At 44.1% G+C, this 22,388-nt stretch overlaps 1 protein-coding gene across 3 annotated transcripts in view; it reads left to right on the top strand.

Annotated features, from left to right (window-relative positions):
* COL21A1 (collagen type XXI alpha 1 chain) overlaps positions 1–20,890 on the top strand; it is a 193,988-nt gene extending 173,098 nt beyond the window's left edge. For all 3 annotated transcript variants that reach the window (XM_084967938.1, XM_084967936.1, XM_084967937.1), the window contains 10 exons: positions 705–758; positions 3,452–3,523; positions 4,679–4,714; positions 8,718–8,762; positions 13,071–13,103; positions 13,783–13,929; positions 14,019–14,073; positions 14,955–15,155; positions 16,623–16,700; positions 19,616–20,890. In XM_084967938.1, coding sequence (XP_084824064.1) covers positions 705–758; positions 3,452–3,523; positions 4,679–4,714; positions 8,718–8,762; positions 13,071–13,103; positions 13,783–13,929; positions 14,019–14,073; positions 14,955–15,155; positions 16,623–16,700; positions 19,616–19,803 — 909 coding nt within the window. In that variant the 3' untranslated portion in view covers positions 19,804–20,890. The remainder of the gene's footprint in view (positions 1–704; positions 759–3,451; positions 3,524–4,678; positions 4,715–8,717; positions 8,763–13,070; positions 13,104–13,782; positions 13,930–14,018; positions 14,074–14,954; positions 15,156–16,622; positions 16,701–19,615) is intronic.
* The last annotated feature ends 1,498 nt before the right edge of the window (positions 20,891–22,388 follow it).

Raw genomic sequence — 22,388 nt, forward strand, 5'->3', positions numbered from 1 at the left:
GGCATCACACCAATCTCTTCCATTGCGGGCTTTTGCCAGACCTTGACAAGGTTGTGATTTCAGCTGTCAAAGTGTATCTGAAAGCCAGCGACCTCTGACAGTTTATCCTGATTAGCCAGGAGGTGTGTCCTCTTTTTTAATAACCGATCCCCTTTTCCTGTCTTACATTCTCTGCCCCGTCAGCCGGTCTTGGCCTCCAAGATTCTGTGAGCAAGGACTGCGTTAGAAGCTAGACTGCTAGGGAAAAAAATCGCACAGACTAAACGTTTTCTGAAGCACGCTTCTTCCAAAATCCCACTGTGCTTTGGAGGCTAATTTTCTTTCCTTCACTGCATACAGAGAAAGTGAATCAGGGAAAGATGGAGATTCCCAGCCTAGAGGATGCCGTTTGAATACACGACTCCAGCCCGTGCAGTACCGAGACCTTGGTGGTTAGTGCTGGTCCCTAAGGATTTGAATCTCTTTCCTTAAGTGGAGCCGCCAGCCTAAAACAGGCTTGTAGAAAGCTTTATAAATATGCACATGCACTTCCTTGCTTAAAAGAATTTTTCTTAATAAGCAGGCCTCACATAGAGATTCTAAGTTTCAAGCTCTTGGAAAGTTGAAAATGTAGAAACGATTTAAATTATATTCCTTGAAGGGTCTATGTCAGATATCTGGTGACTAAACCTTTAAAAATTCAAATGGTTGTGATGCCTTGACAGGGAAATAAAGGTGAACCTGGACTCCAGGGACTGCCGGGGGCTTCTGGGCTCAAGGTAGGTGTGATATGATGTATTTGGAAATGTTTTCAAAGAATGATGAGTGCCTCCCTTATATGATGAGATTAATATTTATGTCCCTGGAGAAAAGATCCATGACCTGAAAGATTACCTCTTGTCATAAAATTAAGCTACCTGAAGGCAAATAGTGAATGTGGGCCAATTCTATCTCTGTTTTAAGGATGTTTTATCATAGTTTGAGTAATAAAGGCATGAAGGATGCTTTGATTTGGTTTTTCTAGTGTTGGTAAAAGTTGGGTGCTCCCGAGCATCCTCTCTGGTCCCGAGACCGTCTCCATCCTGTGTAGCTGAACAGAGGGGCTTTTCCCTTGATGTGATGGATGGAACTTTATTTTCAGTTTGGAACTCAGAGGCCTTCACCCCTTTCTTCTAGACCAAATGATAGACGTTTCTTTCCATCCGATTTTCAGTTCCCGTCTAGCCTTTAAAAATCTACTATAAAATTCAGCAGTTCAGGAGTAGGCAGAGTGAGCAAAGAGAACAAAACTTAGTTTCCACAGAAGAGAGTGGTTTTTATTTTATTTTATTTTATTTTATGTTTTTGTCTTTTTACGGCCACACCTGAATCATATGGAGGTTCCCAGGCTAGGGGCCCAGTTGGAGCTACAGCTGCCAGCCTATGGCTGAGTCACGGCCATAAGGGATCTGAGCCGGGTCTGCCACCCACACCACAGGTCACAGCAACGCCGGATCCTCAACCCACTGAGCAAGGCCAGGCATCGAACCCGCAACCTCATGGTTCCTAGTCAGATTCCTTTCCCCTGCGCCACGACAGGAACTCCAAGAGTGGTTTTTAATTACCATGACAGAGTTTGAGACTAGTGGTGAAACCAAGAAAGCAAAACCGAAACAGACACCATGAAGCAGGAAGCACGTACGTGGGAACATGCCTTCTTTCACAGGTTTAACATAAATATTGTTAAACATCATCATTATGTGCGTTCACATTATGCCTTTCTTATTTAAGGCTTTTAAAGGAAGGAATAATGCCCATGAGATGATAGGGAGTGGACAAGTTGAGTTACGATAACTCAGGGCATATTCCTTGTCCCTGAAATCAGCTCAGCTCAAGAATTTATGTCTGAGGAAAGTATATGTGGCGAAGCAGAAATGAATCCAACTAGGAACTGCGAAGCTACAGGTTCGATCCCTGGCCTCACTCAGTGGGTTAAAGATCTGGCGCTGCCATGGGCTGTGGTGTAGGTCACAGGCACAGTTCGGATCTGGCGTTGCTGTGGCTGTGGCTACAGCTCCGATTAGACCCCTAACCTGGGAACCTCCATATGCCGAGGGTGCAGCCCTACAAAGACAAAAGACAAAAAAAAAAAAAAAAAAAAAGAATATTCCATATATAAAAAGGACAATCATAAATATGCATGTTTAATTATAAGAATGCTCACCCCAGTCTTGTTCCTAAAAGTAAAAATTATGAAAATGAATGTTTAATGATGGGTATTTTATTACATGTGGTAAATCAATACTGTTGAATACTATTCTATAATTTTAAATTTTAAAAATATATAATGGGAAGTTCCCATCGTGGCTCAGTGGTTTACGAATCCCTCTAGGAACCATGAGGTTGCCGGTTCCATCCCTGGCCTTGCTCAGTGAATTAAGGCGTTGCTGTGGCTGTGGTGCAGGCCAGCAGCTGTAGCTCTGATTAGACCCCTAGCCTGGGAACCTCCATATGGCCATGGGTGTGGCCTTAAAAAGCCAAAATAAATATGTGTGTGTGTGTGTGTGTGTGTGTAATGGCATATAAACAACTCACAATATTAGTATATTTTGAAGTAAAAGATAAAATTATGCATACATAGTACATTTTAGTAACTAAGTTGTGTATATGAAAGGTAGAGAAAATGTATAACTAAATTAAAAGAGTGGGTATTGAGATTTTCAATAATTTTATTACTTCTGTTTCCTTACCAGTTCTATAACAATAAAATAAGGTTTTTTATTTATTTATTTATTTTTAATTTTTATTTTTTGTCTTTTTGCTATTTCTTGGGCCACTCCCGCGGCATATGGAGGTTCCCAGGCTAGGGGGTCTCATCGGAGCCGTAGCCACCGGCCTACGCCAGAACCACAGCAACTTGGGATCCGAGCCGCGTCTGCAACCTACACCACAGCTCACGGCAACGCCGGATCGTTAACCCACTGAGCAAGGGCAGGGACCGAACCCGCAACCTCATGGTTCCTAGTCGGATTCGTTAACCGCTGCGCCACGACGGGAACTCCCATTTTTTTTTTTTAATTTTTACAATAAAATAAGTTTTTTTAAAAAAGAGTTAGGAGAAAAAGCAATTTCAAGAAGAAAGAGAAAGTATTAGTAAATACAAAGATCCCTGTGTTTATTATTTTCACTGCTTTATTATTTACTTTATTGTTGAAGTTATAAATATAATAAAAATACCAAATATTTATAACATTTTAAAATATGATATATTCTCAGAATTCTTTAACCAGCAAAAATAAGAAAAAAATATAGGACGTTGTATTGAGGCTCCGGTGGACTTTTCATTCTTTGCCATTTCTGGAATAAGAACTCTAAATGTCAACAAATTTTGCAGCTCTCTGTTTTAAATTTGAGATGTATGTAGAGATAAAAACAGTGGTGTTTTTCCCAGCAGTAGCTCTGTGATCCTCATGTGTCTTTTGTGTTAACCCAGGGAGAACCAGGAGCAGTGGGTCCCCCAGGAGAACCAGGATACCTGGGCTTACCTGGAATTCAAGGGAAAAAGGTACGGTACCTAGGAGATACTGTGCAATGATAATCAGCTTAACCATGTAAGTTTTCCTTTTGTGCAAGTAGCATCAAGGACCGATGAAGCGTTCAGTGATGGAGCAACCACTGGGTCTGGTGCATGTACAGTGTTCCCAAGCCCACACTGAGCTCTGGCACCTTTCATGCCCCCACCTGGGTACTGTCTCCCAGATGAGGACCTTGGAAGAGACAGATCAAAAAATATAAACGTCCAATTAGGCACTATCCTGTAAACTCAGATTGTTCTGTGGTCAATCCAGGTGAGGCAATTTTTTAAGAGAAGTCTTCAACCTGAGGCAGTCCTACTAAAATGACAGGAGTTCCTGTCATGGTGCAGCGGAGACAAATCCGACTAGGAATTTGACTAGGAACCATGAGGTTTCAGATTCAGTCCCTGGCCTCACTCAGTGGGTTAAAGATCTGGCGTTACCATGAGCTGCGGTGTAGGTTGCAGAAGTGACTCGGATCCCAGGTTGCTGTGGCTGTGGTGTAGGCTGGCAGCTGCAGCCCCAATTCAGCCCCTAGCCTGGGACCCTCCATATGCTGCGGGTGCAGCCCTAAAAAGACAAAAAAAAAAAAAAAAAAAAATCAAAAAATTGTCTTCTCCCTTGTAAAATAGAAATTGTAGTAAATTTTCTTCTGCAGGTAAGTAAGAGCACAAGAAAGTGCTTTTTCAGAACATCATTTTGACATCACGTGGTTTCCCCTGTCTTCCCACGTGTCATGTTGGAGTCAGCTTCTGTGTATAAGGCACTTGTGGAAGTTGCATGAGACCATGTATTTTTCTTTGCTGAAAGAAAACATGTTTATTTGAAAGGATGCAGAGGGAGTTCTTATTGTGGCTCAGTGAGTTAGGAACCCGATTAGAATCCATGAGGATGCGGATTCCATGCCTGACCACATTCGGTGGGTTAAGGATCCGGCATTGCCAGGAGATGTGGTGTAGGTCGCAGATGTGACTCGGATCCAGTGTTGCTGTGGCTGTGGTGTAGGCTGGCAGCTGCAGCTCTGATTCAGTCCCTAGCCTGGGAACCTCCATATGCCACCCTAAAAAGCAAAAATGAATGAATGAATGAAATAAAACGATACAGGATATACTAGATTACAATACATATCCAACTGCCTTTTTCAGGGGGACAAAGGAAATCAAGGTGAAAAAGGCATTCAGGTAGGTGCTGGCTTTGGGGAGGTGGGCAGGGCTTGGCAAAAAAATCAGGACTTCGTTCTTTTTAATTCTTACATGGCTTTTCCAGTTCCTTCCTCTTTCGCCATGGATATCTAACTGTTAAATCCCAGCTTTCTCCTTCTGCTACTTAACTTTTCAGAACACCCATCAAATCTGACTTAGAGAATCTTCACCCCATCGCTGTTGTAGGAAGCTTGGAAACCAAGTGGTTCAAGAAAATAAATATACAGATTTTGTTACCTACCTCTAATATCTACTTATTTATATATTGAGTAGTGCGTTGGTTTCCACAAATGATTTGACGTGGCTGGTGGCACAAAGAAATGTGATGAGAAACCGTTAACATCAAATAGAAAACATAGTCAAGCTAATAAACAGAAGGGGAAGTATACCAGAAAATTGGATCGGAAAGTTATGTCATCTAGGCTGATTTAGAAGGATGTTTGGTTTGGGGTGTCTTAGCAACAAACGAAGAGGAGAAACATGCTACTTTGAGAAATAAGGACAGGAGTTCCCATCGTGGCGCAGTGGTTAACGAATCCGACTAGGAACCATGAGGTTGCAGGTTCGGTCCCTGCCCTTGCTCAGTGGGTTAACGATCCGGCGTTGCCGTGAGCTGTGGTGTAGGTTGCAGACGCGGCTCGGATCCCGAGTTGCTGTGGCTGTGGCGTAGGCCAGTGGCTACAGCTCCGATTCGACCCCTAGCCTGGGAACCTCCATATGCCACGGAAGCAGCCCAAAGAAATAGCAAAAAGACAAAAAAAAAAAAAGAAAAAGAAAAAGAAATAAGGACACATCTCCTCTGGTCTGATGGGGGTTCTTAACTGAACCCTCGAAGGGGTTCTTAACTGAACCCTGACCCCTTGAGCAGAACTCGCCAGCTGAATCAGTGATGCACTGATCTGGAAGAAACTACCTGTGTTTGTCTTTCAGTCTTTTAAGTTTTAGAGATATAAGACTTTTCCAACATAAATTACAACTCTAGTGTTCAGGCAGTACTTTGATGTTTTTAAGCTGACAGTGCTCAGTCCTGGTGGCTGAGTTTTGCTTAACAGAGAGAGAAGAACACTGCAAAATTTCACAGAATGTTCAAAGCTCTAGAGTATCTGGAGGCATAAAAGGACATTTCAAATGTAGGTAATAATAGAGTCAAATCAGCTCAGGTCACAATCTCAACAGTGTTTCAGACAATGAAGCTGCAGCAGGGCTCCTTCTCTGTGTCCCACTGTCATTGTCATTGCTTGTCATGGATCCTGGGTGACAGCAGTGTCCTTCTACCTGGTCTCCTGAGTCCAGGCCACCCCTTCTCCCCACTTTTACCAGCGTCAATAACTAAGCTACAGAAGGAATGGATGTGTGTGTGTGTATAACTGATTTACTTTGCTGTACACCTGAGAGTAACACAACTTTGTAAGTCCACTACATTCCAATAAAACTTACAAAATAAACAACTAAGCTACACATCTGGCTAGGAACCCTTCAGTGACATCCCACACATTTCTAGATAAAGCCCATCCCATAAAGGATCTCCTGGTTTGCCTGAATCTTCTTCCCACTCTGCCCACTATTGTCCATTCCTGCCCCGCTGCTTCGGCCAGGAGGAATCTCTGGTGTTTGTCCTGTGTCCATTCTCCCAGGTTCCCCACCGAGGTGGGCCTCTCTCCCCACCCCCTGAAGCTGTGCTCAGGTTTCCCCCCCTCCTTATCAGATGCCCCACTCTGTGTCCCAGTCATATGCGTCCCAAATGAATAATTACACACCATACTCACCAGACAGTATTCTCATCATTCCTTATGTAGTTACTAATCCCTTGCACCACGCAGTAAGCTCATAACACTGGGGATACCTGCTACAGACTCTCACCCGCAAATAGGGCCCTTGAAATATGTGCTGGGGATGCATTTATGGAAGCCAGTAAATGAACAAACTGCTCTGCAGGAGTGATTTAAAATTTCAGGAGTTCCCATTGTGGCTCAGCACATTAAGAACCCAACTAGTATCCATAAGGATATGGGCCTAATCCCTGGCCTCGATCAGTGGGTTAAGAATAGGGCATTGCCACAAGCTGTGATATAGGTTGCAGATGTGGCTCAGATCTGGCGTTGCTATGGCTGTGGCGTAAGCCGGCAGCTGCAGCTTCAGTTCAGCCCCTAGCCTGGGAACTTCCATATGCCACAGGTGCAGCCGTGAAAAGAAAAAAAGAAAAAAAGGAAAAAGAAATTTCAGTCACTAGATCTTTAGTTGATTATATATCTAGGCATATGTTTCCTAGAAACTGCTGATTATCCTTTTCAACATAGGGATAAGTAGGAGTGCCCATTGTGGCACAGAGGAAAAGAGTCCAACTAGGAACCATGAGGTTGCGGGTTCGATGCCTGGCCTTGCTCAGTGGGTTAAGGATCCAGCATTGCTGTGAGCTGTGGTGTAGGTCACAGACGCCCCTTGGATCTGGCGTTGCTGTGGCTGTGGTGTAGGCCAGCAGCTGTAGCTCTGATTCAACCCCTAGCCTGGGAACCTCCATATGCTGTGGGTGTGGCCCTAAAAAGCCAAAAAAAATAGGGATAAGTAATCGTACTTTAGGAGTTCTCATTGTGACTGAGGTAACAAACCCGACTAGTATCCACGAGGTTGTGGGTTCGATCCCTGGCCTTGCTCAGTGGGTTAAGGATCCGGTGTTGCCGTGAGCTGTGGTGTGGGTCACAGGCACAGTTCAGATCTGGCATTGCTGTGGCTGTGGCATAGGCCAGTGGCTACAGCTCCAAATTGTCTCCTAGCCCGGAAACTTCCATACGCTGCATGTGTGGCCCCTAAAAAGAAAAAAAATCATGCTTCAGGGTCTGGTCCAGTGTCTTATCCAGAGTGGATATCTAAAAATATTAATGGGGAGTTCCCTGGTGGCGCAGCAAGTTAAGGACCCTGTGTTGTCACTACAGTGGCTCAGGTGGCTGCTGTTGTGCAGGTTTGATCCCCCCGGGAACTTGCACGTGCCGAGAGTGAGGCCAAAAACACAAAAACCCAAAAATATTAATTGAATATAACATTTAAAGGTTAAATAGGGAGTGTTAACATCTTCATAGTAGAGTTTACTGTTTAAACTCTACTGATTGTTTAGGGTTTTTGTCAAAGAGAATATGTGCATTGCTTGTAGAGTTTATTTCAACCCATCTGTTGGTTAGTTTGTCATTGTTTGGGTGAATAAAACGTTTTTTCTATGTATTAATAAAAATTAATTGAATGGGCAAATATGTTTGTATCTCTTATTTGTCCTGATTTAAAGATCTTCATTCAAAAAGGTCTCTACAGTATGTTTTTAATTTTAAAAAATTTCTTGGAGTTCCTGTCGTGGGTCAGTGGTTAACAAATCCATCTAGGAACCATGAGGTTGCGGATTCAATCCCTGGCCTTGCTTGGTGAGTTAGGGATCCGGCGTAGGTCGTAGACATGGCTTGGATCTGGCCTGGCTGTGGCTGTGGCTGCGGCGTAGGCCGGAAGCTGTAGCTCCAACTGGACCCCTAGCCTGGGAATCTCCATACGCCACGGGTGAGACCCCAGAAAAGACAAAAAGACAAAAAAAAAAAAAAAAAATTCTTCAAAGAGGGATTCTTGCCCTCACGTGTGTGTAATCAACATTGAACAGAAATGTCATTGAAATGAATCGAGTGACCACGACCACTGGATTTGTTCATGATTCTCTCATGCTGGGCAGGTGGACTCTGCAGGTTGTCCTCGGCTGTATGAAATCATGTACCAGCTCCCCCAGATGAGTGGTTTGTTCCCGTCTCTGTCCATCTTAACTGTAGGATTAGGCTGACTTCCCTCCCACCTCTTTTTTCCTTCTCTGAGACTAATTTCCCATCTCGCATGTCACTTTACGTATTTGCATTACTGCTTTGGTGACCTTTTTCTAGACGACAGCATTGTGTTGTATATGGGGTTGCATCTTATCTGTGCAAACCAATGAATAACATGTCATTACATTTTAAAGGGCCAAAAGGGAGAAAACGGAAGACCAGGAATTCCAGGGCAACAGGTATTTTTGTTTGTTTGTTTTTTTGATGGAAAATGAAATAACGAACCACATAACTGAACTGCACTGAGAGGGGGTTACTTGCAAATACGAATGGGGGGGCTCCGTGTTATGTGCATTCTAAGACGATGCGAAAGCTAGACGGTGACACTGATCACCGCCTGCTCTGGGCGTTTGTTTGTTTGTTTTCGTTTTTCCATGCTGATTCTGTCGGCAGCTGTGAAACTTGACTTTCAGTGCTTTTATCTGACCAAGTAAAGGACTCAAGGTGGCAGCTGCTCCCCTTCCTTGGAGCGGTAGTGGCCTAGGACAGCCATACCCTAGCAGCATCTCCATACCTATTGTTTAGTTTTGATTTTATCCTTTTTTTTAATTGTTATTTCCCAAGACAATTGTTTTTCCCACTGTACAGCATGGGGACCCTGATTTTATTCTTGAAATGTGAGCGCTGAGGCCATAGGTAGTGAAAGAATGGACTGGTTTCCCTCTAGTTTGTTCAGAGACAGAATTTACGACGCTGGAGACTGATTAAAATGCTATCTTGGGAGTTCTCTTCATGGCTCTGTGGTTAACGAACCCGTCTAGGAACCATGAGGATGCGGGTTCAATCCTTGCTCAGTGGGTTAAGGATCCAACATTGCCGTGAGCTGTGGTGTAGGTCGCAGACGCAGCTCGGATCCCATGTTGCTGTGGCAGCTCCGATTTGACCCCTAGCCTGGGAACTTCCACATGCCTTGAGTGCGGCCCTAAAAATGCAAAAAAAAAAAAGAAAAACTAGCCTAAGAATGATGGAGTTCCCTGGTGGCCTTGGTGGGTTGGGGATCTGGCAGTGTCACTGCTATGGTGTGGGTTCAATACCTGGCTAGGGAACTTCCGAATGCCGGGGGCGTGACCTGAATTAATTAATGAATTAAATAAAACACGGGAAATTTTTTTTTTTTAAATGCTATCTTGGAGTTCCCTGATGGGTTAGTTAAGGATTTGGTGCTGTCGCTGCTGTGGCTCGGGTTCCATCCCTGGCCTGAGAACTTTCACATGCTGTAGGTGTGGCCAAAAATAATAATAAAATAAAATGCTACCTTGAGCAACTGTGCTGTGGAGTAGATACATAATAAGATAGCCTTGCTTCTTCCCTGGCTAAATCCTCATTAAGTGTTGTCTCAGGGAGTTCCCCATGTAGGGAGGTTCTGTCAGAGCCAAATTGGCCAAATCAAAGCATTGATCCGATGATTACTTCCAGAGCTTAGCCACTTCTGGTCTACTGGGCGGCTCCTTGGCTCTGCCCATAACTCAGAGTACTGGGCGGGGCCCCAGTGAGGTGCTCTGGAAAGCAGGCTCGGTGAGTGCCCCCCAGAGAGTGTGCCTGGGAGATGCCGTGATTATCCTGATTCTGGAGGCAGGGAGATAAAACGGTGAGGTGATGCCTCCAAGGACAGGGGTCTCTGTATTCCTCACTCGGAGGAGTGGGAGTGACCCTGGTGAAGGGTCTTTAAAGACAGTGGTACCCAGGTTGTCTGGGATGGCAGGTGAGCGCTGTGCAGATCTTTGAAGCTGCTACACATTAGAGCTGGAGTCAGAGCAGAGACATGGAGCGAGTTTCCTGCGAACAATTATGTGCAATTTTTTTAAATGGCTTTTTTTACGGAGTTCCTGCTGTGGCGCAAGGGGATGAGCAGCGTCTCTGCAGCGCACCAGGAGCGATCCCCAGCCGGCACGGTGGGTTAAGGGATCTGGTGTTGCAGCAGCTGCAGTATAGGGCACACTGCAGCTCGGATTCAATCACTGGCCCAGGAACTCCATATGCCGTGGGGTGCCCCCCCGCAAAAAAAAAATCTTTTACTGCGAATGGAGCAGAGTGGAGCTGCCCTCCACCCTCAGACGACACAGCCCACTCTGCCCCCTCCCCCTCCCATCCGCCAACCTGGGCATAGCATCTGTACATGGTCCCTCTCCCAGGAGGACCCTCGCCTCTGCATCCCTTCACCCTCTACCACCCAGCCTTTGACCCCAAGCTGGTATGTACAGATAACGCTCTAAAAGTAAGTCATTTCCCTTGGCATTTGAGCTCACAGCTCTGCCGGCTCACTGGTTGACAGGTGACACTTTCTGGAAGGTCCCTCAACTCACTTCTCAAGGGAAAAGAGCACGTTGGCTCCCCCAAGGCAGGATTTGGGTTCCCCAGGAAGCTTCTGTCCTGGGATTTTTAGGAGCTGCATTCCCAACCCCAGGAACTGCGTCTGAAAGGAGAATGGGGGGGGGGGGGGGGAACAGAGGGGCAGGGCAGCTGTGGCTTCTCAGCAGCTGAGTAGTGATCCAAGGCTCTCCCAAGTAAACCAAGTCCTGGTCACCTGCCATCCTACCCAGAGCTGCACGTGTGCACTGCTTCAGGTCTAAGTATTTCTCCCCCAGAATCATCTCAGCGGAGTCCTGGATGACAGCAGTCTTCAGTTTCAGCTCTAATTTGGTTCCAGTTCTGAGTTTCATCTTTCCTCTCACCCTAGGCCCAGGATTCTGTCTGGTCGGGCATACCCCTGTATTTCTTCAAGAACCTCAATATTTAAAGAATAGCTCTGCAGAGAGTATGGCACTCACTGATTGATTTTTACATGAAAACGAAATCTTATTTTTTTATGCTCACATCTTGAGACTGTCTTTCTCTGTGCCATACCCTGATTTTGTCTAATATTTTCTTGCCTTTTGTCTAGTTTGGATATGCATGTTTGAAGAAACTGAGCATAAATCAAAATAAAAATTTAGGAAGTTCTGTGGCTCATCGAGTTAAGAATCCAACTAGTAGCCATGAGGATTCGGGTTCCTAGCCTTACTCAGTGGGTTAGGATCTGGCTGTGGTGTAGGCATGCAGGCTGCAGCTCCAATTCAAACCCCTAGCCCAGGAACTTCTATATTCCACAGGTGAGGCCCTAAAAAGAAAATAAAAAGGAATATAAAATTGAGAAAAAATAGAATATGCATTTTAATCACAGAATAAAAGAATATACCTTGTTTTACCTGATTTAAGTTTATTTTATTGAAGTATAGTTAATATACAATATTGTGGAAGTTGCAGGTATTACAATATAGTGATTCACAATTTTTAAATGTTAGACTCCATTTACAGTTATTATAAAATATTGGCTATATTCCCTGATTTGAGTTTTAATTTTCCTTTAGATAACACTATATTTTAAAATCAGAATAAAGTTTAAATGAACTTTGATAGAATGCCTTTCTAACCTACATACTTTGACCTGCAATCTATGAAAATATTCACAGAGAAAATGAAGCAAAAAACAAACAAAAAAAGAAGGAGTTGCCGTCGTGGCACAGCAGAATCGAATCCTACTGGGAACCGTGAGGTTTCAGGCTCAATATCTGTCCTGTCTCAGTGGGTTAAGGATCCGGCATTGCTGTGGCTGTGGTGTAGGCCGGCAGCTACATCTCCGATTGGACCCCTAGTCTGGGAATCTCCATATGCCAAGGGTGCGGCCCTAAAAAGCAAAAAAAAAAAAAAAAAAAGAAAGAAACAGTTATGTAAATTAACTTTTTATATTATCTAGTTACCATATTTTCTAGTCATTAGTCTCCTTAAAAAGTGAAAAAATAGGAGTTCCCGTCGTGGCTCAGTGGTTAACGAATCCGACTAGGAACCATGACGTTGCGGGTTCAATCCCTGGCCTTGCTCAGTGGGTTAAGGATCCAGTATTGCCGTAAGCTGTGATGTAGGTCACGTCACAGACAGGACTCGGATCCCGCGTTGCTGTGGCTGTGGTGTAGGCCAGCAGCTGTAGCTCCTATTACACCCACAGCCTGGGAACCTCCATATGCCTAGGGAAGCCGCCCTAGAAAAGACCAAAAAAAAAAGGAGTTCCCGTCATGGCTCAGTGGTTAACAGTGGTTAACAAATCTGACTAGGAACCATGAGGTTGCGGGTTCGGTCCCTGCCCTTGCTCAGTGGGTTAGGGATCCAGCGTTGCCGTGAGCTGTGGTGTAGGTTGCAGATGCAGCTCACATCCTGAGTTGCTGTGGCTCTGGTGTAGGCCGGTGGCTATAGCTCCAATTCGACCCCTAGCCTGGGAACCTCCATATGCCACGGGAGCGGCCCAAGAAATGGCAAAAAGACCAAAAAAAAGTGAAAAAATAAAAAAGATCTCTCGTATGTGTAATTTTGTCACTATTTCTAACAATGTTTTCCAAACTGAAGATTACAGTGTGATTAAACGTGTGATAAAGTGTACATGCCACCTTGTTATTACTGTAGCTCACACACTTATTTGTTTTTGTTTTTGTTTTTTTTCCTGTTACTTTTCAAAGGGAATTCAAGGCCATCCTGGTGCAAAAGGAGAGGTATGTTTCTCTATATATTTTGCTCCATCTGCTCAGTCATCATGGCTTGATTTTCAATACTGTATATAAATCTAGCTATTGACATCTTTCATGTTCTTTAGTAGTTCCTAAATAGAGCTTTTCAGAATATGTAGATTCGTTGAATTAGCTATGAAACATTACATATTTGCCAATGATATTGATTCCTCTTCTAAATTAAGGGCTAAGTTTTTTCTGCATATTTTTCAGTGAAGAATAGTTCTACAGCTGCCTTTCTCTCTAGAATTTAAACTCCTTGGGAGCAGGACTCTGTCACATTTGCTGTTGTACCTCCGGCCCTATGTGTATTGCCTAGTCCATACACAGAATAAGTGGTGGTGATTTGTAGGGTTGGGTGGATGGTTGGAGGGGTGGATAAAACACAGTTTAATATAATGTGAAACTTCCCTGCTGATCAAGCACAGTGTTTCCCAGAGTGTTTCCTATATAACTTACAGATACATGTTTGCATATATTCCTATCTATTTCCTTAAAGACATTTATGATGCAGTCACATGTCCTGGAATATATAAATAGAACTTTTCTTTAGGTTTGATTGAAGTGTAGTTAATTGACAAGATTGTAACGATTTCTGCTATATAATAAAGTGACCCAGTCATACATATATGATAGAACTTTTGAAGATTTCCTTTGTTTTTAGAGAGGTGAAAAGGGAGAGCCTGGTGCCAGAGGTGCCACTGGACCAAAAGGAGAGTCTGGGGTGGACGGTGTGATGGGGCCTGCAGGTCCCCAGGGACAGCCTGGGGAAACAGGGCCCCAGGGCCCCCCGGGCCTGGACGGCAAGCCTGTACGTATTCGCCTTTTTTCACAGCTCTCATGTTTTCATTGCTTTGTACTTGGTATGTACAAGTTCTAACCCCTAATAATTTGATGCAGGGAAGAGAATTTTCAGAGCAGTTTATTCGGCAAGTTTGCACTGATGTATTAAGAGGTAAGTCTCAAACTAGAGATTTTAATACCATTCACATTTCAAAAGTAAAACAAATTCTTTTTAGAAACTTTAAAAGTTGTAAGTCAGATAAAGAAGAAAATAAGGGACATTTATAAACTTTTGTCTCTTTTTTCCTAGATAAGTATTCTTATAAAGGTAAAATATTGGGAATTCTCTGAGTTCCCTGGTGGCTCAGTATGTTAAGGATCTGGCATTATCATTGCAGTGGCTCAGGTCACTGCCATGGCACAGATTTGATTCCAGGCCTGGGAACTTCTGCATGCCACAGGCGTGGCCAAAAAAAAAGATAAAATATTTTATGTATGCTTTGTAATCTTTTTTTTTTTTTTTTTTTTTTTTTTTGGCTGCACCTATAGCATACAGAAGTTCCTGGAACTGGGATCAAACCTGCACCACAGTAGTTACACTATCGGATCCTTAACCTGCTGCACCACAAGAGAATATAATAGTTTTAATAAAGCAATTTATCATTACTTTATGATTGATTAAATTCTCTTTTCTGACATAACTGGTAATTTTATTCATAAATATGATGTCTATTATTTGCCAATTTCTTTGGGGGGCACTTACTTTTTCCCTTTTTTGTAGCAATTGCCACAATAATGTTGCATTGAGCAATGAGTATTTCCACAGTGAAATTTTTAGAAGTGAAATTTTTGGCAAGAGGTACACATCTTAAATGTGAAAAGCATCGTGCCTGATATTTTTTTTTTTTTGATAGGCAAGATATAGAGTCTTTAGGATAGGACGCTTGTGAGAGTTGCAAGCAGGCAGGCAAGGAGGGTTAGGTCGTGAGTGATGTTATTGATGCCCATTCATCATCGTGTAAACATAAGGGGTGGGGTTTCTTTGTTTCCAAGCCCAGCTACCAGCCTTGCTCCAGAGTGGGAGAATTCAAAGTTGTGACCATTGCCAGTCCCAGCACGGCTCCCCCGGGATTCCTGGGCCACCTGGTCCCATGGGCCCAGAAGGTCCCCGAGGCTTCCCTGGTTTGCCTGGAAGAGATGGTGTTCCAGGACTAATGGGTGCTCCCGGACGCCCAGGTGCCAAAGGATTAAAAGGTACTTCGGAGTTCCCGTTGTGGCGCAGTGGTTAACGAATCCGACTAAGAACCATGAGGCTGCAGGTTTGGTCCCTGCCCTTGCTCAGTGGGTTGATGATCCGGCGTTGCCGTGAGCTGTGGTGTAGGTTGTAGAGGCGGCTCGGATCCCGTGTTGCTATGGCTCTGGCGCAGGCCGGCAGCTGTAGCTCCGATTCGACCCCTAGCCTGGGAACCTCCATATGCCGCGGGAGCGGCCCAAAGAAATAGCAAAAAGACAAAAAAAAAAAAAAAAAAAAAAAAGTACTTCGTTAGCATGCGTAAGCCGATGAGCAAAACAAAAGGGTATCTTTTGCATGCACACCCTAGACCGACTTAACAGGAAAGAGCTCATCACTGTTTTCTTGAAGACAAAAAATGTTTGTATCCATAAGTCTTTAAATAATTTGTCACCTAGATTAAAGAACAGTTATTCTATCTCTTGAAAGTTAGAAATCAGGACATGTTGATGAAGCATGTAGAAATTTGGCTTGAGTCCAATAAGTTCTTTAAACAGAACACCATAGGCGTTCCCACTGTGGCTCCGTGGGTTAAGAACCCAACTTGAGGATCTGGCAGGTGTTGCTCTGAGCTGTGGTGCAGCTCAAAGATGTGGCTTGGGTCCCAAAGCTGCAGCTCCAATTCGACCCCTAGCCTGGGAACTTCCATATGCCACAGGTGCTACTGGCCTAAACCACAGCCACAGCAACAACCCATCCAAGCCGAGTCGAAGCTCACTGAAGCACCAGATCCTTTAACCCACCGAGCAAGGCCAGAGATTGAACCTGCATCCTCATGGATACTAGTCGGGTTCTTAACCCACTGAGCCACAACAGGAACTCCCCATTCTCCTTTCTTAATATTTCATCTCCATTCAATTTTTCTAGAGCACTGGTCATTTTAAAAATGTTTGCGTCAAACCTTCTGTGTCCCATTAGTAATAAAGGTGGTAAGCTATTTTTTTTAAAGATCTATGCTAATGTATTATATATCAGTTACACATCAGTTTAAAAATTTTTAATTATACCTCAATAAATTTTAAAAAGGTGGAGAAGGAAAAAAGATTTATGTTTCCTTTAATGTGTGTATTAACAGCTTTGAAAAAAACAGTCTAGGAGTTCCCATCGTGCCTCAGTGGTTAATGAACCTGACCAGTATCCATGAGGACTTGGGTTCGATCCCTGTCCTCAATCAGTGGGCTGAGGATCTGGTGTTGCCCTGAGCTGTGGTGTAGGTTGCAGACACAGCTCGGATCTGGAGTTGCTGTGGCTGTGGTGGGCCCGGGGCTACAGCTCCAATTCGCCCCCTCACCTGGGAACCTCCATACGCCATGGGTGCAGCCCTAAAAAAAAAAAAAAAAAAAAAAAAAAGAGAGAGAAAGAAAACAATCTCGGAGGAAGTGATTTTATGGGAAAAGTAAGCTTACTGCCCCCTCTCTGACTCTCTGCAGGTCTACCGGGACGAAATGGGGCAAAGGGGAGCCAAGGGCTTGGGTACCCTGGAGAACAAGGCCCTCCTGGTCCACCAGGTAAGAACTGGCAAGTGTTCACAAGTGTTGCTGCCCATTTTGCTTGAAGAAAATCATCATAGGAGTTCCCGTCATGGCGCATCGGAAACAAATCCAACTAGGAACCATGAGGTTGCAGGTTCGATCCCTGACCTCACTCAGTGGGTTAAGGATTCAGCGTTGTGGTGCAGGTCAGATCCCAAGTTGCTGTGGCTCTGGTGTAGGTTGGCAGCTGTAGCTCCAATTGGACCCCTAGCCTGGGAATCTCCATATGCCAGGGGTGCAGCCCTAAAAAGGAAAAGAAAGAAAGAAAGAAAATCATCATAAATCTGTGTCCAAAGATTTGAAAACAAGACCTTTGTTTCTTTCTTTTGGGGGGTGGGGGGATTCATATTCCACACCCTGAACTCTAACTATTAGAAGTGTTTTTCCTGGAGTTCCCGTCATGGCGCAGTGGTTAATGAATCCAACTAGGAACCCTGAGGTTTCGGGTTCGGTCCCTGGCCTTGCTCAGTGGGTTAACGATCTGGCGTTGCTGTGCGCTGTGGTGTAGGTCGCAGACACGGCTCGGATTCCACGTTGCTATGGCTCTGGCGTAGGCCGGTGGCTACAGCTCCGATTGGACCCCTAGCCTGGGAACCTCCATATGCCGCGGGAGCGGCCCAAAGAAATAGCAAAAAGACAAAAAAAAAAAAAAAAAAAAAAAGAATTGTTTTTCCTGTATTTCATTCATGAATCATTCAGGATTTTCTTTGGCTTATCTTGGAACACAGCTCCTCAGATGAGGTCTCAGATGGTTTCAGTCTCCCTGCTTATCTAGGGCACATACAGTTTAATCTGTAAGATCCTCATGGAAGCAGAATAATGTTCTTAAATCGTCCTCTGCTGCTGTACTCTTTAAGCCTCCCCATTTCCAGAACAGTTAGGAGATGCCTTCTGCATCATGACATTGAAGGAAGATGAGGCGAGTTAATTCACATAGAGCTTTCAGAACAGTGCATGACCGTCACAGTCAGGTCTTCAACACTTGTGCACTGTCATTGTTCTTTTTTGCCTTTTAGGGCCACACCCACAGCATATGGAAGTTCCCAGGCTGAGGGTCAAATCCAAGCTGCAGCTGCCGGCCTACACCACAGCCAGAGCCACACAGGATCCAAGCCACATCTGTGACCTGCACCACAGCTCATGGCAACGCCCGATCCTTAACCCACTGAGCAAGGGCAGGGATCAAACCCGCATCCTCATGGATCCTAGTTGGGTTCATTAACCACTGAGCTACGAAGGAAACGCCTCCTCTCCTCATTATTATTTTAGATGTTATCATCGATTGAAGCTTTTGGGTAGATCAAATTATTTAATACTCTTTATGTAAAACATTTTGAACAATGCCTACAATTACAGATAAATGCTGAGTAAATGTCTATTAGGGAGTTCCCATAGTGGCTCAGCTGTAATGAACCCAACTAGTATCCAGGTGGACACAGGTTCGATCCCTTGCCTTGCTTAGTTGGTTAAGGTGTTGCCGTGAACTGTGTTGTCGGTCACAGATATGGCTCAGATATGGAGCTGCGGAGCTGTGGAGCTGTGACTCAGCGGAAACGAATTTGACTAGTATCCAAGAGGACGAAGGTTCGATCCCTGGCCTCGCTGAGTGGGTTAAGGATCCAGCATTGCCATAGCTGTGGTGTAGGTCGCAGACACAGCTTGGATCCATGTTGCTATGGCTGTGGTGTAGGTTGGCGGCTACAGCTCTGATTCGACCCCTAGCCTGGGAGCCTCCATATACCACAGGTGTGACCCTAAAAGGACAGGAGAAATTTAAAAAAAAAAAGATCTGGCACCATGGCTGTGGTGTAGGCCAGCAGTTGTATCTCCGATTAGACTTCCATATGCTGTGGGTACGGCCCTAAAAAGACAAAAAAAAAAAAAAATTTAAATGTCTATTAGTAGTAGCAGTAGCAGGAAGTATTACTGGCAGGAAATGCCGGGGCCCACTCTGCTCCACTTCAAAACCTGAATATTTGGCTTTTGTTATTTTGGGTCATCAACTTTAAAAGACCAATATCTTTACTGTTTTTTTTTTTTAATGTATTTATTTTTTTACTTTTTGAAGCTGCACCCTTGGCATATGGAAGTTCCCAGGCTAGGGGTCAAATCGGAGCTATAACTGCTGGCCTACACCACAGCCACAGCCATGTGGGATCCGAGCCGCATCTGCAACCTACACCACAGCTCACGGCAATGCCGGATCCTTAACCCACTGAGCAAGGCCAGGGATCAAACGCAACCTCATGGTTCCTAGTCGGATTCATTTCTGCTGTGCCATAACAGGACTTTTTTTTTAGGGCCACACCCACAGCATTTGGAAGTTCCCAGATTAGGGGTCAGATTGGAGCTGCAACTGCCAACCTACGCCACAGACATAGCAATGTGGGATCTGAGCCGCATCTGTGACTTGCATCACAGCCCGTGGCAACGCCAGATCACTGACCCACTGAGTGAGGGCAGGGATCGAACCCACATCCTCATGGATACTAGTCAGATTCATTTCCACTGTGCCACAACGGGAACTCCTTAAAGACCAAAGTCTTGAGGTAAGTTTCCTTTGTTTGTGCATGCTAACTAAACTGATTAGGTTAGGGTTGACAGATTTAGTGCTTTACACCTTTGTGTGTTTATTTCTGTTTTACTGTGATAATGGCAATGTATTTTGATGTGGAAACTGAAACTATATGTACAAGGGAAATAATCGTTTTCGAGTTAGTGAGAGAATACCTCCTTTCACGTGGGTGCAAATGTGAAAAGTTTTCAAGAGAGTCATTTTTGCAGTTGAAATGTTTTACAGATTCAGTTGTGTTGGCACCCAAAACAAACGCCTCTGTTCATATATTCCTAATATAGGAGGTAATATATGTATTACTAATGTCCCGCCCCAGGTCCAGAGGGCCCCCCTGGAATAAGCAAAGAAGGTCCTCCCGGAGATCCTGGTCTCCCCGGGAAAGACGGAGACCATGGAAAACCTGGAACCCAAGGGCAGCCTGGCCCCCCGGGCATCTGCGACCCCTCGCTGTGTTTCAGTGTCATTGTCGGAAGAGATCCCTTCAGAAAAGGACCAAACTATTAGCGTCTGATGCCTCATTCAGCAGCCTGGGCATGGTGCTGTTCTTTCGTGGTCTTTGCATCTCAGGAAGAGAACAACAGTAATCCCTTGAAAAGAAACTAAAGTACCTCGGTGTTTTTATTATTGTTTTTTTCCTTAAGGAAAAATATAAAAGGTCACGTATACTGATTGTAAAGGCGCCGCGGTTATTCGGAGCCTTTAGATTCGTAGCATTAACTAAATCTCAAGGGTTTCTTATAAGTCCATTCGTTTTAATCAAAAGTCGAATATTAAAAAAGCCACCATCGCCTGTCAGCCGGTCAGTTTCCGTCACTGTGAAAAGTTTCACATTCAGCTTCCGGGCAGCAGAGTATTTGAGTTCGATTTCTTGTCTGTGTGAATTTGTTTCGTATCTCCTAGCGCGTGCTTCTGCACTAGCCCAGCTGTGCCGCTGGCCGTGGGAAAGGAGGTGAGGACTGATGTTCAGTTGGGGACAGACCACAGAGCCATACCCGCTCCAGGGTCTGTGCTCCCTGAGCAGGGCTGATGGGAGTTAAATATTCAGCGTGTTAAATATCACCTCTGAAAGAGATGGATATGCTTCTTATCCCATCGGCAAATTTGCAAATCATTTGATGAATGATGATGCTAAGAAAGAGCATTGATGACATCAGGAGGGGTCAAAATATGTAACATTAAAAACGTTCTGGAAGAAAAAGTTTCACTGTACCTGGTCAGGATGTTCAGAGGAGTCAAGTTCAGAAGAACTAAAAAGACTTTCTTCTTCATACTTGCTTATTAAGTGGAATGTTCGTTGCATGCTTTCATTTTCCATTTCACTTATTATCTGTGTATGTTCATATATGTTAACTTTTATTGTAGCAAAGCTAATGGGCATCAGTGCTCTAGTTGACAGGAAAGGCAACTCCACAGATCCTAGGATGTCTTGATATTTTTAGCAGACTTTAAAATATTATAAACGGTCTTTGTGTACTGTACTTAATGCTTCGTTGTTAAGGAACATAATTTGAGATATTTCATCCTTATCATGCTCTAAATTTTGTTACATGCTTCTTATTCAAAGTACAATAAAATTTTGTACAGGCCTGAATGCAGTGTCCTTTTTGTGCTTCATTTTAACTGATTATTGAGTATATGATCAATATCAAAGGGTCATTGATTTCGTGGTATCATTTGTTAAATTATTTACCCTACCTTTTTCCTTTTTGGCTGAGCACAGAGCCTGCAGAGAGGTTCCCGGGCCACAAATTAAACCTGCGCCACGCCAGGGACTGGAGGTACAGGTAAGGAAACAGGTGATTCCAATACATTCAGCCTGAGAAAGGAGAAAGTGCTACCTAAATGTACAGGGGGAGGCTATGGACTAAATGGTGTCCCTCCCAAATTCATGTGTGGAAGCCTGGACCTCCACAGGACCCTAATTGGAGACAGGGCTTCTAGGTGGGATTAAGGTTAAATTAGGTTAACAAGGATGGGGTGCTAATCCAGTAGGATTGGTGGCCTTATAAAAAGAGGACGAGGGAGGGAGTTCCCTATGTGGCTCAGCAGGGTTCGACTAGTGTCAATGAGAATGAGAGTTCAATCCCTGGCCACACTCAGTGGGTTAATGATCTGGTGTTTCCATGAGCGGAGGCATAGATCACAGATGTGGCTCAGATCCCAAGTTGCTGTAGCTGTAGCTGTGGCATAGGCTGGCAGCTGAAGCTCCGATTCGCCCCCTAGCCTGGGAACTTCCACATGCCATGAGTGTGGCCCTAAAAAGACAAAAAAAAAAAAAATTCCATCATGAGGAGGTTTTTCCATTGAGATGAAGCTGAAGCGGCAGATCATTCTTTTGATCCCCAGTAGAGGGCAGCAAACTACATATGTATACAAACACCCCCAGACTCAGAAACAAGCTGTAACCTCTAGTTCTACTTACATTAATCATATAAACTATCACCATGCATATTTAGCCTGAACATCTTCTCAGTTTTTGTGACTACGGTTAAATGTATATCCTCAGAGCTTAATAATTCCAAAGAGGAAAAAAATCACAAGGTTTTTATAAAGTGAGTAGCTAAATCACAGTTCTTGCAGCCATTTACATTTTGGTGTCTTGCCTCTTTTCCTTTCCTTGGTATGATTTCATTTATCTAGTTAAAGGGCTCTGGCTTAACACAGACATACACTTTATATAAAATAGATAACTAACAAGGTCCTAACTGTATAGCCCAGGGAGGTTTACTCAATGTTCTGTAATAACCTATGTGGATAAAAGGATATGTGTACATATAACTGATTCACTTTTGTAGTATACGTGAAATTAACACAATATTGTAAGTCAACTATGCTCCAATAAAATTAAAAATAAATAAAGTGCTTGGGCCAGGACCTTTGGTTTTACCTTAAGATTGATAACTTAATTGTCAAGGGAGCGGTTTGAAACTGACTCCTGGTGGTCCTTAGTTACAGATCCCACCCTTTGGCTGCGATTTTAGCCGTACTGTGCTGGGGTAGGGAGGGGTCAGAAAACTATCATCATTTTCTGGAGATTCCAAGGAATCCTCCAACCACCACACATCCTATAGTCTGGGCACAGGGACCCT

The sequence above is a fragment of the Sus scrofa genome, chromosome 7 (assembly GCF_054392235.1).
Source record: "Sus scrofa isolate SSC_HxYL_T2T_F1_AM1 chromosome 7, Sscrofa_HxYL_maternal_Yorkshire_Landrace_v2.0, whole genome shotgun sequence".
Taxonomy (NCBI): domain Eukaryota; kingdom Metazoa; phylum Chordata; class Mammalia; order Artiodactyla; family Suidae; genus Sus; species Sus scrofa.